We start from the raw sequence: 19,303 nt of genomic DNA on the forward strand, positions 1-19,303 counted from the left end.
CATTTCTCCACTCTGCTTTCACAGTTTCACTCATCTTTGCCTTTTTACATATCTCCAACAAGCACTCCATTCTGCTCTCTCCAGTACACTTCATTTCTACATACACCTCATCAATCCCTGCTGCTTTACCATTTTTCAGATGCTTCACGACGTTCTTCAACTGTGCAAGTGTCACATTTCCTGGCACTGCATTCAAATTCTCTGCACAACCCCAAAACCAATTATGTTTACAACAGCTCTGCTCTCTAAATTCCCATCCATCAAGCTTTCAAAGTATTTTTTCCATCTGGTTCTTACTTCACGTCCATGGGTTAACCCTTTAACCGCGGGTGTCATTCCAGAATGACGTTGCAAAAACTGGACCAAACCGCGGGTGTCATTCTCGAATGTTTGTGAATATTTTGAACACCCCGCGTTTTTTCCGTGCGCCAATTGTTTCAAGGGAGAGTAGCTATTAAGTTCTTTCACTCCAGCCGACCCCCACCTCCCTCTTCCCCCCCCTGGGGCCCCACCTCCCACCCCCTGGGCCCCCCACCCCACCCCTGACCAAGTGCGCATCAGTATCTGTCCAGCTGTGTGAGTGACAACACATGTTGATGTGGCAGTGAAGTGCAGGCAATTACAGTGCCTTTTACCTGTCTCAGTGAACACAGAGTGGGTGTTTATCGTATGTGCAGTGTTCATATATGTTTATAGTATTATTATCAGAATGTGATTGGCATTTGGTAATGGTGTGTGAGCGAAAAATAGTGATTACAACACCGCTGATGTGGCAGTGAAGTGCAGGCAATTACAGTGCCTTTTACCTGCCTCAGTGAACACAGAGTGGGTGTTTATCGTATGTGCAGTGTTCATATATGTTTATAGTATTATTATCAGAATGAGGTTGGCATTTGGTAATGGTGTGTGAACGAAAAATAGTGATTACAACACCGCTGATGTGGCAGTGAAGTGCAGGTAATTACAGTGCCTTTTACCTGCCTCAGTGAACACAGAGTGGGTGTTTATCGTATGTGCAGTGTTCATATATGTTTATAGTATTATTATCAGAATGAGGTTGGCATTTGGTAATGGTGTATGAGCGAAGGTAATGATGTGTGAGCGAAAAATAGTGATTTTACACCCCTCACTTCTAACGGCACTGCCCGTCCTGTGAAAGTCAACAAAGTCATGAAACCTACATCAATGGAAAGCTGAAGGTTAGTACTTTCTAATGGTACCTTATTTTTTTCTCTAGCTTTATTCTGTGCAGAGTTATTAAGGTTTAAAGGTTTGTTTACATTTGGCTGAAACCCCCGCGGGAGAGGACAGTCAGACCAAAACAATACCCGCGGTTAAAGGGTTAATAGTCTACCACTTGCATCATTCACACTTTCACATTTCTTTCCTCTGTCACTTCCACATTTCCGCACCTCTTTCCAGAATAACTTCCTATTTTCGGAGTACATGTAGTTTGTATTCATTTTTCTTCCTAGATTATCGTTTACCTCCTTTTTCCTCTTCACTAGTCTCTTTACATGCTTCTTGCTCTCAATATATTCAGTTCTTATTTCAACTGAACCCCTGCTCTGTAACCATTCTAGCCACTTCTTCCTCTTTTCCTCCACTGCTCTCTTAACCTCTTCATCTCACCATGCCGTAGCTTTCTTCTTTGTTGTTACTCTTGCCACACCATACACTGCTTTAGCATTCCTAGCTAAGCAGTCCCTATATGCATCCCACAGGCTGTCCAGATCCATTTCATTCCAATTCACTAATTCCAACTCCTCCCCTGCTGTGGTCCTGTATTCATCTGTCATTTTTTTTTATCCTCAGCTTCTCAACTTTCGGTCTTGCGCCCTGACTGCTCCTCTCTCTCTTGGCCCACCTCACTCCTCTCAGCTTGATCTTACATACCACAACCATATAATCTGACAGACCTCCACATCGTCCCCTCATGGCCCTCGTATCAGCAACCATTCCAAGCACTGACCTCTCTACAAGCGCATAATCAATCAGGCTCCTTTTAACACGATTCCTGTTCCCTCTATACCATGTATATTTATGTGCATCTTTGTGTCTGACATACGAGTTACAAATACACAACCTCCTTTCCTGACACATATCCTTCAGTCGCTTGCCAATATCATTTTCTCCTGGTACTTCAATACAACCCATTATGTCATCCTCAAGACCAGTGCCTACTCTTCCATTCATACTGCCCATTACAATCACTTTATAGCTCCTGGGCATTTCTCCCACTGCTTCATCCAGCTCATCCCAAAACCTGTCTTTCTCTCTCTCTCACTCCTGTCATCACACGGTGCATATGCTACAATCAATCGCATTATCACCCTCTCAAACTTGAACTTGACATACATACATCTCGAGCTGAAACATTTGTAATTTCTCATTCCGCTCTGCTACACCTCAGTCATCAACAACGCAATTCCTTCCTTGCATCTTCCTTGCCGATTCATGCCCGATTTTACACATTTCACACCCTCCCACTCCTCCAATTCACATCCTTTCATCTTTGTTTCACACAATGCCATCACGGCATATCTCACACTCTTGAACACATTCACCACTTCCACCCTCTTGCTCTCCTCATTCACACTTCTCACATTCCACATGGCCATGCGAATCTGCCCATTTGGCTGGGGCCCTGGGCAGGTATTGAGCCCTCCATGGCTCTCCGAAATGTATGCCATGATTTTGTGATTCTGGACAGGGGAATCTGGGGTACACTTAACCCGATCAAATACCTCAGTTATACGGTTACCATCCAGCACAGTAAATGGTTTTCTGGATACAGGAAATCATTTGGCCTGCCACTCAGTGTTGAGACCATAAGGCATCCCTACAATGAGTGGATGATGGGCACCCTCACCTACCACTAAATAATAATAATCTGGTCATTCTTCTCAAAGTATATACAAGTTCTCCAAAAGAATTAACTTGCACTCAGAACCATTACAAACTCAATTAGTGAAAAACTGATTACTAGTTTCATGCTACCTATAATCCAAATGTCACTTCCCCTCATTTAGAGTACCAGATACATGGAAAGTCTTGTGATAATTTGGAACATATTATACATTCAGGACTTACTGAAGTTCACTTAATGTAGCTACAGTAATAATAAACATTCCCATGGTCTTTCTTCAAATGGGCCTTTGACTTTGAGTCACCCTTATGCAATGGACTTTTTTTTATCTTCCAGGCCTCCCTGCAATAATATCTTTTTAACTGTGCACACATAAATTGCTTCCTCAATAGGAATCCTCATACTCGGGTTGACCAGGAGGCTAAATCAAGTGCAAGTTAATTACGTTCCATCAGCTTGTGGAAACTGTTGCAAAAAATAAAAAATAAAAATCTGAGATTATCATAAGATTAACAGCAATGTTAGTCTTAGATCTAACTGTGACTATGTCTCTGTGGCTGAATGTTTCCTGCCTGAGAGATGATTTTTTGGCTAGTTACCAAGCCTGTGGCAACACTTTACCCCAGGGCTGCTGGTAGCACCCCATCTACAGTCTATTTGCCAGGATTTGATTTCTGCCATTACCTTTTTATATACACTCCTCTCACTTTCTTTTATTACTTGTGTTCACCATACCTCAACTTCCTGAGGACCCACAGCCTGAGGTCCCCACTCAAATCCATCATTCAGCTCCCAGTCCGGTGCCAAATCATCCAAGTCCTCTCGCTCTATATATTCTTGTGACTCAGGCTTCCCCTCCATCCTGCTCCCATCCACATTCATTTGAGGTGGTTTCCCACTGCAACGCTTCTTAAGACGCTCGTGCAGAGGCCGGGGAGAGGAGGAAGCATGGTCCAGCAGCTGCCCTTGGGAGCTGGAGGTCTGGGCATGCACAGCTCCCAGGAGTTCATCAGCTTCCTCATCCACCTCCAGTCTAAGCTGTGTGCAGTCCACGGGCACACCCACTGCTGGAAGCCTTTGGGACAAAAGAGAATCAAACATAATGGGAGGGATCTGCATGATGAAATCCAAATCTTTTCATCACCTCATCTCTCATATTTATAACACCTGCACTGGCCACCAGTATTTGATAATTCTCTCTCTCTCACACACACACAGAATATTCATTTTCACTTACTAATTTCACCCTAACAGAACCAGAATATGAAGAGGAAAACCTTATACTGTGGTTTCACCTAAGACCCAGTGAAATGGATTATGCAGCCATTCAATCATCTGGGACATGAAAGAGCAACAATAAAACTCATCTTTGTCCATATCGATCCAACATCCTTTTTTTTCTTCTTCTTTTTTTTTTTCTTCAAATAAAATCAAACCAGATAATTTTGTACAGATTGGAAGGGCTTACTGTTAGCCAAGGAGAAAAAGAAAAAAAAAGAAAAAAAAGAAAAAAAATGTGGCAGTATTTTCAGGCCTTATACTAACATTACTGTTGAATTTACATCAACATGAACTTAAAATAATAGCTCCCTCAAAAATCCTCATATTATAGACTGAGGTAAAAACACATTTACACAGTGCCTGATGAAACTCCTAGACACAAAGTAATCATGCATGGCTTATGTTGCAAAATCAACTACTTCCTGAAAGTACTTTATAAGTATTTACTGGCTAAGCAATGTCTTTTATACACACCGAAAATTGCACATTCTTCCTCCCAACATTCAATGAAACATCCACACACTCACAACACACATTTTTTTCTCTTACTGTATTACAATCAGTGAAAGTATAATATTCTTACCTGGCCTGATCACCACCACGAAGGTGCTTTTGACTGGCTGGAAGGGAGCCTTCAATCCATATTTGATCACCCTTGCTTGTGGCCTCATCCCCTCCATTCCTTGGCTTCCAGGGTCCACTGTCAATAATGGAAGGCAATGTATGGCAGTTTTCTGGTATTTTCCCGGGAATATGGGTTGTAGGGTTGGTGATGATGTACCTCCTGTTTTCTCCAGGCTTGCTATCTTCATTGGAGGCAAAACTGGCCCACAGATCCTGAAGACTGTGTAGTGATGATGTGATGATGGGGGAGTCTGGGGGACTAGTGCTATGGTGCCACAGTGATGCTAATGATGAAGGTATGACAACAGCGCCAGATTTACAACCATTTTCTGAGTCTGCTGGAAGTTCATAATGGCCTTCATTACTCCAGCCAGCAGCCCCATCTTCCTTTTCCTGCCAAACACTCCCTGGGACTCCCCCATCTCTATGTATTCCTCTCAAACCAGACCATATGTCTTCACCATCCTGAACCTGTTGAACTTTCCATATGTTTTCCAAACCTCTTGGATCTGTACACTCTAATCCAGCTTTCCATATACTTGTCAGGCTACTGCTGTCAGGGAAATCTTGAAGCTGGAACTCAAAAACATCAGGTTCTTTTTCCTCACTCCCATGCGAACAGAGCTCAGTGTAACGTACTTTCTCTCTATTTTTACTAAATGAGTGTCTAACTGCCAACCCTTCCTCCTCTGTCTGGCAGAATTTTTCATTATTCACCACCTTGAACTTCGGCACCAGAGCTATGGCTGGAAAACTCTGGATGGCAGCTGTCTTCTGCTCCTGCTGGTCATCGGGATGTATTATCTTGGGCGTTGGCTCTTTATAAACCATGTATTTTTTAGGTGAGCCTTCTAATAGATCACTCTCCAAAAAGAGTGCTCCACTGCCTGTCCTCTGGAAAGGTAGGTCAGGCCTTTCGGAGTTGACAAGAAACATTGTGCCATCTTCATAGTGGTCATCTGCTGTGCTGCCTGTACTATCCTGCCTAATGGGTCGAAAATGTGTCCTAGGAGAAGTAAGTAGATTCTCCTCCTCCTGTGCTGCAGGCAATGTGTCTCCATTCTGACCTGTGCCACTATGACTGTCTCCATCTTGACCGGATTGACTTACGCTGCTGCCTTCTATATATGTCAATAAGCTCTCCTGTTGCAATTCCAGAGGCGAGTTTGATTCTGTGCTCTTGCTTCGAGGAACAACCATCGAAAAGCCACTATGTTCTGTGTGGTGCAGGTCTGCATGGGGACCAGCAGGTCCTGAGGGCAATGGCTTTACCAGAGAGCTACTCAAGGAGCTCCCTTCATGAGATTCATAACTTTTGCATACATCCTCAACCAGAGCCTTCATTTTTTCATGATCTGAATCTATGTGAGCATCTTTGACTCCTTCGACTCCTTCATCAAAACTCTCATTTTCTGATGGACCTTCTAAATTGCAATTACTTACAGCATATTCTCTACACATATCATCTGGGTCTAAGGTGCTATCCCATAAATTTTCCAGGCTCAGTTGCATAAATGATTCCAGCAACTTTTTTTCCAGGTCTTCAGTTGCATGGGTATTTTCTTCATTCCCTTCATGTGCACCAGTATCATCTAAGCAGACAGGTATTGGGCCATCATTACCAGTTATATCATTAGCGTTACAATCCGACCAGATGGATTTCTCCAAACCATGCACATGATTATGACTTCCTGGAATGGTAACAGAACTTTCCTTCAGTGCAGAGAGAGGACTCGCACTTGCAACACTACATAAGAGGGGATCTTCCTCAATTCCAGGGTTAGCAGTGGTCCAAGAACTCTGCTGCCATCCATCACTTAAAGGTGATTTGGATTCCTGAACAAATTTGTTACTATGGCTCTGATCAGAAGTAGCAGATTCAAGTATACCATGCTGTTTAGGGAGGTTGAATCCCCATATTGTGGTATACAGGGCCAGTTCCTGCACAGCTGGAGGATCCCACACATGTTCCCCTCGACCATGGCCAAGGAACTCTCCTACCTGACCCCAAACTTGAGGAACAGTGTTGGATATTTTTCTCTCCAACTGCCTTACACTCTCATCTTCCTGGATCTCCAAATCACTGCTTGAGCCACTTGTTCCATCTGATGAAGTCCCACGCTCATACAATCTACTGCCTCCTCCCTCTGGTGGATTCTTCCCTTCATTGTCAGCTGCTCCCAAAAGAAAGTATCCCATACACTCCCATTCTTCCTTGCAAATTTTCCCCTTATTCTCACCACTGTGACCTGAGGTCTTGTCACCTTTCTCTTCCCTTGCCTTCTCTGCTGCCTCTTGATCACCTTTATCTCTATCTTCAGAGCTTTCCCGGGAGCTTGCGTCTCCAATGTAGCCCTCTCCAATATCTTCATCCAGCAAAGGGCCTACAAATTTCTTGCGTCTCCTCTCAATATTCCTCTCTGGTTCTGAAGCACTATCTGTATCATAATTTTCACCACGGTGTGATTCCTTATGCTTTCCCGGGGTGTTCCAGGTAAAGGCAATATGGTGGCGTGGAGGCTCATCTTTCCCAGACACACCCAGTCCTTCATACTTAGCTTCCATCTCCTTCTTCCCCTTCTCACGAAACTTCTTGCGGTGGCTGCGTGGCATCTTCGAGGTCTGGATTGTTTCACTCTGCCCTACCCTTGAAGATTTTTGACCTTCCAAGATACAAGGACAAAGAACATCACTAGACTTCCATGGTTCCTCATGGCCACATTTACCTTTGGATGACCCACTAAGAGGAGGAAAGGCAGCATAGTACCTATGGACAAAAAAGCACAAAATAAGAACAACTGAAAATTTCCAAAAGCTGATTTGTCAGGTGTGAATAGCACAGTACATATATTTAAAACTCTGAAGGATGACATGACATTTTAAAATTTTTATACTGATTGCTGCTAGAGGACTTTCAGCAGCTGAAGGAAGCCCACCACTTGTGGATGGTTACAATTTGCATATTTTTTAATATGAAATTTCAAAGGTAGCTACTACTCACTCTATGGTACAGACTTCAAAGTGTGTGTGTGTGTGTGTGTGTGTGTGTGTGTGTGTGTGTGTGTGTGATAAATGGATTGCAATTATAAAAATAATTCCTCCTCCTCCTCTGGACCATTTCTTTTACCTATGGATGGCGTAAGCTATGATTCAAAGGCAAGGAAGGATAACTCCCAATGATAAGAGAACTATTAAAGAGCACATCCAGTGGAAAAGACCAAACAATTATTCACATTTCATTAAAACCCCTCAAATACTGGGTTTCTCTCAGGAGCAATACAACTGACACACTATACCTATGGGCAGCCATCAGCCTAAGTCATGTCCCGCCATGAACCACACCACTTGAAGAACTTACTTTTCAGCTTGCTCCTCCGGTGTTGAAGAAGAGGCGTAATCGTCTGTCTCGTTGCAGCTCTCCCGAACCACTGCTTTGAGCGACACTGGTTTCTTTGTTAAGCAGGACTGAATGCTGTTTGAAGCATTGAGATGCTCATTTTCTGCAGCAGTCTTGAGGCGCAAACAAAGTTCTTCTACTAAGCTCTCTAGATCATAGCGCTGTGGAAAAGAACAGGTAGGTTGGAAAAGCTCATAGCATCAAAAAGATTATTTACAGAATTAGGAGACTGAAACAAATGTTGGGAAGAGGAACACGAACTAGTGAAAGTCTCTGATTTGCAGTAACAGAGATAATGGTTAAGTTTAATGACAAGATATAATCACTCTGAAGTACAGTAAAAGTACTAATTAGAATCAGAATATGTCAAAGAAACAATAAATGTAATGAAGGTGAACATGGATGAAGGTGGATGAAACTCTTGTCTTGCAGTCAGACTGAAAAATGATGAACAGAAACCCTGACTGAAAGGAATGGTCTCCAGACCCAACCACTGCTGCTAAAGCCCTCAAAAGTTGTGTGTTATGCTTTACCTCATCAGAAGCAGACATGAGGCACTGGAGAGCTGCCACCTTCTGCAGTTGCTCTGAGGTCAGAACACGGTGTTTTTGGCGAACCTTATGACGCTTGCGGGCTCGGCGGCTACCCCCACGCTACAAGGCAAAGGCCCTGATCACCCTAACACCTTCATGCCAAAATATCTAGCTCAATGGCTTTCATGTTGTATTATTATTTCCTGTTTATGCAGTGCACCAGTGACAAGAGTTATATAAAGTCAATTAAATCAGGACTATAAAATACACACCAGTACATGGTACACAAAATTAAGTGTTATTTTCAAGAATTGTGCTTCTGTGATGACACTTGGCAAAGGCAATTTCTACCATCTTTCTTGCTGACTTGCACTTTGCCTCCTTGCTGGGTGTCTGTTCTCATTAACCTCTCAAACCTTATTAGCCAAATGTTTCAATATCTTGTTGTTTCCCTCGAGTAAGTATGTCTGGCCAAGCAGATCCATCAACCGCAGGCAAGCAACCACCTCAGCAGGATAGTTCCATGCAATGAACCAATGTTCCCCTGTGGCAGACAGCATTCTGCCACAGCAAGGCACAAGGAAGAGTGTAGAGGTTTGGTTCTTGGGCTCCACCCAGTTAACTGTGGCAGCATAGTAGGCTCCATATCACCCAATTATCTGGCTACATTGTTACCATCCAGTACTAATAATGGTATCTTATGTTACAGGAAACCACTGTGCAAAAGGAAAGCAAATAGTAAGAGACATCATTAACTCCCTCAGTCAGTGATGCCTTTCCTAAGCCAAATAGAATAATCTCATGGAGCCCAAATACAGCACTGTACTTGAAACATCCTCCACATGAAGCCGTTTAAAGTTCTGGACAAAGCTTTGAACTCTACACTTCACAAGAGGTAATAGGGGACAGGATTTATTAACTTTATCTTTTTTCAATCAATAAAAGGATTTCTAACCTAAAACACCAAAAAATCACATCACCACTGAACCCATGTTAAAATTAGTCTGACATATATAATCCACAAGAACTGAGGAACTATGATAGTTCCTGAGCACTTTTTTCGGTGATATGGAGCCTGCTATAGTGCCCCTGCTAACTGGATGGAATCCCGCAATTAGGGCATTCATCCACAAACCACACCTTCAAAAGTTTCCCCACATGGTGAGATGCTGCCAGCTGCATGGAACATCAGTTCAATGCATGGGACTAGCCTGCAAAGGCAACTGCTTGCCTGCAGTTAATGGATCTGTTCATCCAGAGTGACTGGGACTGATCACCAGTCATTATCATCATCATCATCATCATCATCATCATCATCATCATCTGGGGGAAACGGAGCAAAGATGTGGATACATGAAAGTACTTGACATATTTCATGCTTCTTTTCTCCTTGAGGATACAATGTCAGCATATTTAGAATCACATGCATCTAAATGGCACACAATGACACAAACACACATGTTGATACTGTACTCTTAAGAGGCAATACAAATACACCTTAATGTAGTCTACAGTTTCTTTGCTATAAACTTTCCTGCACCATCTCTATTTATAATTCTAGATACAGAAAAATTATAATTTATTCACTGCTTTAAAACAAATTACATATGGCTGCTTTAAATACATAATACAATACTGTATACAGTATTGCAAGGTATCATAATACTGTAGAGCAATATAAAACCTTTGTTGAAATAATGACAAACATTTAAATGTTGTAGCAAAAGCCATCCCTTCAGTCCTGTCACAACATTTCTTTACATCAAACAAGGATCTGGGGCTTAAATAAACCTTTATCTGAACCCCCATATACAGGTCTCCCTCGTTTTACGATTGGTATGCGTTCCTAGAAAGGCAATCATAAACCGAAATATCATAAAGCGAAATTAAGGTTTAATGGGAAAAATAGGGATGCGTTTCTGAACTCGCGTATAGGGAACCGAAGACCCATACAAGTGATCTAATATGCAATAATAATGATGATGTTTTATGTATTGTAGTGCATCTGAATCACATATGTATGTACATCTGCAAACATAAAGACATGAAATAGCAAGAACAACATGAAATACAGCTGTACTGTACTGTACTATTATGTACCCTCCTACTGTACTGTAGCTCCATCCACCCTTAGCTGGTCCCCCCCGAGGCTGGAGGATGTAATGCCTTATTGTCTCCTCCAAGGCTAAGAGACATCCTGGGCCAAAGCCCATCACTCGTCAACACAAGAGGTGGAGAGGGAGGAAGCAGGGGTGGTGGAGGTTTGGATGGCAGGGGTGGATGACTCAGGAAAATGAGAGGTGGTGGAGGTTTGGGTGGCAGGGCTGGATGACTCAATGGTAGCAGAGGCAGATGGCCTAGCAGTGGGTTTGAAGATGCTGGAAATTGTTGTTTGCTTTGCCAGCCTCCTCCTGGCCTCGCGGGATTTCCACATGCCCAATCGTAAATGCGCGGGAGCTCAAGCGTAAAATGAACACTTGGTACTAAAGAATAAGGATCATAAATGCGAAATATCGTAAAATGATACAGCGTAAAACGAGGGAGACCTGTACATAGCACTTACACTCATACATTGATTTTATATTAATAATGATGTAACAATACCTGCTGTGGGGTGAAGGTTGCCAAGTCAGGAAGATCAGCGTCAGGGTGTGTAGTGTAGCCTAGTAGGTCCTCCAGATCAAGGTCTCGCAAGTCGAAATCATCCAGGTGGCGGCGGGACAGCGGGTGGTGGTAGTGGCGGCCTAATGCGGCAGCTGCAGGAGCAGGGCTGGCCGGGGCAGGGCAGATGGGGGGCGGGTGGGGGCAGTAGTGGTGGTGGAGCAGGGAGAGGAGGGTGTGAGCGTAGGTGGGGCCAGGGATGCCTCGGTCCTCTAGCTCCCCACACAACCACTCCACCACCAGCGAGGGCGCCCACTCACACCGTACCAGCTTCATAACAACTGATGGAGACAAGAGTGCAGACAAATATAAGCAATAATTGTTAAGGCACTGGTAATAATAGTTATCACATCAATACTAGCGTAAGTCGTATTTATCTGCTCCTAACGAGGCTCATTACTGCGGTGTGGTGTGGGAGGGCGGCATGGTATGGTGTACTTTGGATTCATTAAAGTCTATGGGAGTGAATTATCTCAAGTACGACAATCACTAGTGAGATACAGACAGACAGAGACACTTCTAGAAATGCTTCTGAACCTAAAACATTGAAAACTAGGTGGCCAAACATAAGGGTCTGACTGAAAATGAGTCTGGTTGCTATGGAACAATTTTCTGCTGTAACAATGACAGAAACTGCAGTTTTTTGCCTCCAGCATCATGACAAACAGCAAAATATGAATCAGTATTTTTCTGATCTCTCACTGTACACACACAGCCTTCAAAGCTTCTCAGACCTCTCCAAGGACACACCCAAAGCCTTCAAACCCTTTACCTTACTCCCTCACTGTAACAATTTCACCAGAGGCTCTAACTCTACCTCAGAAAACATTTCAAGGGGTTCGTGGTATATCCACCCCATGTCTCCTGTGAGGTCCTGTGCCCCTCAGAATCCTATTAACAACTCAAGTTCTCCAGCTGTGCTTTCCTGATGAATTAAGGAATACAAAACACATCTCACATTTAACATTCTAACTGTTAAATAACTTTGCAATACTGCTCAAAATTATCCATGTTATGTCAAATACAAGTATATACAATATTGTTTGTAACCTAAAATGTACAGTATAGGGTGAATGTGGACTTAAAAGTTTATTAGAGTACGATTCTGTGAGGTCCTGTTCCAAATTACCTTTCATCTTAAGACTAACATGTGAACTGGTGTTAAATGTGATTTTTTATGGTTCTTAAAATCTTGCAAGCAGATATCCCACTGAATCATGTTAACTGAACAGATGTTACATGGCTAGAATATTACTACACTTCTTCACATAACATTTACTCTGGCTAATGATAAAATATATTAAGCAACCAAATGTCACCTCTAGTAGCTTGATGGTAAACTGTGATATAAGTATTGCATTTTTAATTAATCACAAAAATTATGCTAAGTGGTATTTCTTGATAAAAAAAAATATTTCAGAACTACAGCACAGTACCAGGAGAGCTGGCCTGAGCAAGAACAGGACAGAACTCTACACAATATTGCGTGCTATTAAATATTTTTGGTCGACAAAAAAGAAGACAGAGCAACTAACCTTAAGCGCTGCAAATGCTTGAAAATGACGAGTCGTTTTCATGTCGTTATCGTTATTTGGATTGAGTGAATGTATAAGTTAATTAGATGTGGATGAAGGAAAGAGTAGAATACAGGGTAGTATAAGATAACTAAAAATAAGCGGTTCAGCACTAAAGAAATTAAATATGAAAAAAAAACAAAAGTTTGCTATTGATGTATTACATGCAGCACATAGTGAACTGCTGAGACAACTTCTCAATCTAGAGCCTCTGACCACAGGCTCTAGACGAGAGGGATTCTTCAGTGGTTATGAGTTGCTAGGGTGAGACACACTAGTAGTTGCTACGATTATGTAGCAAGACTGTTTACAGTGGCCTGCAGTTAAACATCAAGTTTGGGGTTACCAGAAAAACTAATTCTTGCATTTATATTGTGTTAATACTTATTCAGCAATGCTTAATTGATAATGTGTTATTCCAATGAAACTATAAAAGATGCATATATGATTAATGGAATCCTAAGCCTCTTTGCTAAGCCACACGTAGCTCACAATGTAAATATCAAGAGCAATTGAAACGGGGAAGGAAGACTGTAGTACAATTAATAATGAACTAACAGGAGAACAGGGCTATAGTAGGGTGGTTGGGTTTGGTAGGATTATGAAAGGAAGTGATTACTGTATTAACCAGTGATGGAGAGGATATCTGTGAGGTGGGTAGCTTGTGAAGAAAAATAGGAATGTGAGTAATCAGTGAGGGATAGGGGAGGACTGTAAGGTGAGAGATAGGAGTGGACTAGTGGGAGAGTGGGGGTGGTGTGTGGGGGTCTTCGAGTCTTCAAGCCGAGGTCATGGTGGGGGTGGTTACTGCGGGCGGCGGCGACGGCGGAAGAGGCACTGTGGGCGCGGCAACAGCTGCTGAGGGGGGCGGGGACCTCGAGCGCTCACCACACCGCCTCCACACATTTTGCCTGTCACAAAGAAATAATGCTGGTTAATCAGGAAGTAGTTGCTAGCATAAGAAGTTTCATAAACATTTTCATCTATCAATCCATCCTATCTCCCTATCTATTGCCATAAGTCTAAATCCTGTAAGGGGTGGCTACTAACAAATCGACTCCATGTTGCCCTGTCCCCCGCCATTTCACTGCCCTGCTCCCAGCTCACATCCCTTTCTCATATACCTCTCCACTTCAATGTTTGCTATTATTCTGAGATTTGTGACTGTTTATCTACAGCCTGACACTATATCATCTCTCACCTGAGGAAGAAACAGCTGTAACAAAGCAGCTCATAGTTCTAACTGGACTTCATTTGCAATCATCCCCTTCAGTCAGAGATATTTTTTTTTAATTTGGCTACTTCAGAAAACACACCTTCAGAAAATAGGAACTATTGGTTTGCATGTATGGACATGGCATTCATTTAATTTTAAAACTTTCTCCAGAAAGCATGATAGAGGAGGAGAAGATATGCACACACCACTCTCTTGTACATGCCCTCTTGAAAATACAGTTTAAGTTTCTTTTACACCTGAAGGCTATGAAGATGCGAGCAATGTCACAAGTAGGTAATGGTTGGCAAAAGTACATATGAGACAAGACATGATTATAAAGAAAAGCACTGGCAACTTTGGAATGGGAAGAAAGGAGGTTAATAACAAGAGAGGCTCAAAAAAGGTAGTGACAGTACAGGATGGGGGGAAAAAAAGGGGGTGGGGTGGGGGGAGGAAGCAGACAAAGTGAAGGATAAGGAAAAGGGTGAGAAGTATTACAATGCAGGGTTGTACTGGTGCTAATACAGGTGATAATAAGCTAAGGACTCCTAAGGAACATAAGGAGGGGTGGATGTGAGTGAGGATGACAGAAATGTGAGGAGGACTGAACATGTGTAAGTGGGTAAGGGACAGTGACAGAAGTGAAAGTAAGGATGAGGGGGGGGAGAAGGTGGAAGGAAGTGGAGTATGGGAACATGGGTGAGACCAAGTGAAGAAGGGAGGTGGAGAGAGATGGAGATGAGTAGAAATGGGTTCATACTCTCTAGTCAGTTAAGGAGGCTCCTTAACACCTCTTCCTTAGTAATTTACTTTTGGATATGGTTGGTTAATATGTTTTTGTACCATATTTATGCAGAGTATTGCAATATTGGAAGGACTTATGTGACACACAAGAGGAAAGTAAGGTGTAATAAATAAAATAGAATGCTTAAGAAAATGAGTGAGGGAGCTTCCTCGACTGACGAGAATATGGGCCACGGGGACTGGGAGCAATGGGAATGAAAGCAAGTGAGGAAGGGTGACAGTGATGGGAGGTGAGAAGGAGTGAGTGAGAGGAGGCAAGAAGGAGTGAGTGAGAGGAGGCAAGAAGGAGTGAGTGGGTGGAGGCAAGGAGGAGTGAGTGAGGGGAAGAGGAAAGGGGTGAGTAAAGGGATGTGGAAAGGGGTGAATATTGTGAGAGGAGCTGGAATGGTGTGACAGTGAAAAGTGTACACAGGAGTACAAAGGAGAGCAAACAGCAACAGCCTTATTAGTTCATTCAAGACTATTTGTTACAGGATTATAATTAATGTAACTATTCTATTTGTCAAGGACAAGGACCAGAAAGCAGGAAGGCTTCCCCCCCCTCACCAAACCCTCTGGCTGTAGCCAGCAAGAAATAGTGAGAAGGAACATCATGCAGCATAGAAAAGCTATCATGGAAATTTCATAGGAAAAAGATGAAACAAAACCATAAACTATTTCAACCTGCAAGGGACACACATTTAGTTATCTCAAAGAACATGTTGTTGTTCTAGGTTACTGGTAAGCCCTCCATGTTTTGGATTGTAAGACATTTTAATTTAATATACATGCTTTGCCGTGGATTAAAATTTAGACAATATTTATCCATGCATAAAGAGGCAACTTCTTCCATATATTTAAAACTCTATTGAAGAAATGTTTAGCTTCATGGGAGTGGAATGCTTGCCATCAATTTTATGGCCACACCATCAAGTATAATTCAACCAATCTACTGTGAAGTAATTTTTGACGGCCAAATTACCATGTCCTTTGAATATTTTGTATAATGGTGCTTGAATTAAATCTCCCTGTAGTCTACATTTTATTAAAGTAAACAAATTCCTCTAATCACCCCTCATATCAATTATTTCTCAATCTGCTGAGGTATGGGGGTGAGATTGTTGTGCAGTGGATAGGGAAGTTGTGTAGATTGGCTTGGGATGAGGGAAGGGTTCCAGAGGACTGGAAATGAGGTATAATTGTTCCTTTATAAAAGGAAAAGGGGAGACAGAAGTATGTGGTAACCATAGGGGTATTTGCCTTCTTAGTGTGACTGGAAAAATATATGGTAGAATACTCATTGATACGGTTAGGCATATGACAGACGAGCTAGTTGGAGAAGAACAAGGGGGATTTAGGAAGGGAAAAGGGTGTGTAGATAAGATATTTGGTCCAAGATGTTTAGTGGAGAAGTATCTAGAGAAGGGAAAGAAAGTGTATGCTGCCTTCATGGACTTGGAGAAAGCTTATGACAGAATAGATAGGCAAGGTAAGTGGAAGGTATTAAGAATATACGGAGTGGAGGGGAAATTGTTGAGTGCTGTGAAGAGTATGTATGAAGGAGCTAGGGTTTTGGTGCGAGTGGCTGGTGAGCTAAGTGAGTTCTTTGATCTCAATGTGGGACTGAAACAGGGTTGTGTGATGTCTCCATGGCAGTTTAATGTATGCATGGATGGGGTTGTAAAGGAGGTGCAAGGTAGGGTAGTGGATGTGGGGGTGGCTCTAATGAATGAGGGTGAGATTTGGAAGATTCCGGTGTTGCTGTTTGCTGATGATACAGCATTGTTGAGTGAAGATGCATGGGAGTTTCAAGGTTTGGTGAATGAATTTGGGACAGTGTGTAGGAAGAGGAATCTGAAAGTTAATGTAAACAAGAGTAAAGTAATGGTGTTTGAGAGGAATGAAGTCACAGAATGTACAGTGAGGTTGGATGGTGAGGATATGGAGAATGTGAGTGCATTCAAGTAAGTGGGTAGTGTGAAGAGTAAGGATGGAACGTTGGGGGATGAAGTGCGTGAAAGGGTACAGCAGGGAAGGAAGGTTGTTGGTTCACTGAAAGCAGTGATGAGAAATAGGGAGGTGAGTATGGAAGTTACGAAATCACTGCATGATAGTATTGTGATCCCTACCCTGACGTATGGAAGCGAGGCGTGGACCTTGCAAGAAGGGAAAAAGTCAAGAGTGAGAGCAATGGAAATGAGTTACTTGAGAGGAGCATGTGGAGTGACATGGTGGGACAGGTTGACGAATGAAGAAGTGAAGGAATGTTGTGGGGTGGATGTGGATGTGGTTGAGAAGATAGAGATAAATATACAGTACTAAGGTGGTTTGGACATGTGGAGAGAATGGAGAATGAAAGAATAAGAGGGTGTATGTAAGTGAGGTGGAGGGAGGGACAGACCTAGGATGAGGTGGAGGGACGAAGTTGAGAGGTATATGAGGGAAGGGGGAGTGAGTTGGGGGGAGGGTAGTCAAATGGTGGGTGACAGAGCGACTTGGAGGCGTTTTGTCTGCGGCCACCCTTTGCGGGATTAGGGCGTCAGGCTATAGATAGATAGATGGGTATCATTTTTGTCACCCTTCACTGTACCCCCTCAAGTTTCTCCATATCTTTTTTATAATATGGTGACCTGAATTGGATGTAATACTCCATGTGAGGGTATACTAAGGAATTATACAAAGTGAGGATGAGATGAGGGTGGTAGGCAGGAAGAGGTGGGAGGACGGGTGAGAGGAGGAAGGGTGAGAGAAGGTAGGGAGGAGGGAGGGTGTGGGGATGTGGGGGGAAAAGGAAAGGTAAGGGGTGACAGAGAGGAGGGTGGGTGAGATAATGAAGAGGGGTGAGTGAAAAGTTGACAACAGGAAGTTGGGTAAGGATGAGTGCAGTGGGGCATGGTAGAAGCAGGTGTGGGGATCCAACAATACATGAGGTAGAGTGGATGGGGAGATGTCAACACTACATGCAGTATTAGCCAGGCTGAGTCAGTGGACTAGTACCAGATTAACACACCACCTTCCCACACCTCACACAAGCAATACAAAATCAATCATGCATGCAATGTATTCACTGAGCAGAATCAATCAATCTCTCATTTGTAAATCTAATATAAATGTTTCTTTTATTGCAACCTATTGGGGTATATCCTCATAAATGGTCAAGAGGAGGGGTCAATGCCCATTGGTCATGATGGCACAGTAAACACCAGAGATAAGAGGTCAGTGATAGCTCATCTCCTTGTGACAAGTGGAAGTCAGGGAAAGTGGATATGAAGAAAATCATAGAAATAGACTTTTTACGCAGAAATTCCATCTCATGTTGGATGCCAATACAAGAATTCACAAATGGTCGCCACAACACATCATCAGTCTCTTATGGGTCATAAAAATCATCTCCACCCTAATGGATTCTCCACTTCACTCTTCCACCTCCTCCAGTACAGTAGCTTCTATTTTTAAATTCCTTATCATTTCTTTATCATTTCTGTCAACTCAATATAAGAAAAATATTATTCCCAATTAACATCTTTCAAATAAGCAAAACAAAAATGGAAACTAAAATCTGAGGTGGCTACTGTGTGTAATCAAAACAGCTATACCACCTTATGACCATGTTTCAAAATTCTACAGAATACTTTCTTCCATCAGAATTTCCCAATACTGCATAGCCTATTCAGTATGATGATGCATGTACTGTATTATTTTATACCTGCTATCTCCAGACAGCTTTGCAATGCACTGAAGAGATGATCTGTAATGATGGGTTTAGAGACAGTCTCCATTAATCCTTTTCTAACCTATGTCTCTCCCTAAGGTAAATAAAATAAGCTACAGGTAGCAAGATTGAAATAAAAAGGCATGACGGGATTGCAAGGGTTGAAGCATGCAACCATTATATATCTCAGATGTTCACAGTAATACCAAACACTTCATAGGACAGCCTTCACTCTTGGAGGGAAGCTATGCCATCTTCTACTTTTGATACTTTCTAAACACGTGCTATTCTACCACAAAACTTACGTTTTCCCCATAACCGGCAGCTGGTGACTTACCTGTACTGGCACCACATGCACCAAGTCTGCCCATGCAGACAGTTCCACAAGCACAAATTACAGGTAATGTACACCACATTCCTGGTCTTTAAACACATTTCTGAACAGGCGACTTTCTCTGATACACTAAAGGACAATATTTGTGTGCAGAAAAATGGTTCCTCTGTCAATCAGAGGAAATCACCTATTCAGAATCATATGCCTAAAGACCAGGGGTGTGGTACAAGTTACTTTAGTGTACAGGCTATTTCGTGCAAGTGAGACCATCAAGTCACTACAAAATGCAGTCAGCAACAAGGAAGAGGCAAAATACAGT

General features: G+C 42.6%; 1 protein-coding gene across 1 annotated transcript in view; it reads right to left on the bottom strand.

Annotated features, from left to right (window-relative positions):
- LOC145405248 (uncharacterized) overlaps positions 1 to 19,303 on the bottom strand; it is a 97,562-nt gene that overhangs the window by 21,122 nt on the left and 57,137 nt on the right. The window contains 6 exon segments of the mRNA XM_080276667.1: positions 3,605 to 3,944; positions 4,734 to 7,541; positions 8,133 to 8,332; positions 8,705 to 8,824; positions 11,309 to 11,646; positions 12,901 to 13,850. Of these exon segments, the coding sequence (XP_080132793.1) occupies positions 3,605 to 3,944; positions 4,734 to 7,541; positions 8,133 to 8,332; positions 8,705 to 8,824; positions 11,309 to 11,641 (3,801 nt within the window). The 5' untranslated portion in view covers positions 11,642 to 11,646; positions 12,901 to 13,850.

The sequence above is a fragment of the Coenobita brevimanus genome, chromosome 66 (assembly GCF_032717465.1).
Source record: "Coenobita brevimanus isolate Jiangsu-jjx chromosome 66, ASM3271746v2, whole genome shotgun sequence".
Lineage (NCBI taxonomy): Eukaryota > Metazoa > Arthropoda > Malacostraca > Decapoda > Coenobitidae > Coenobita > Coenobita brevimanus.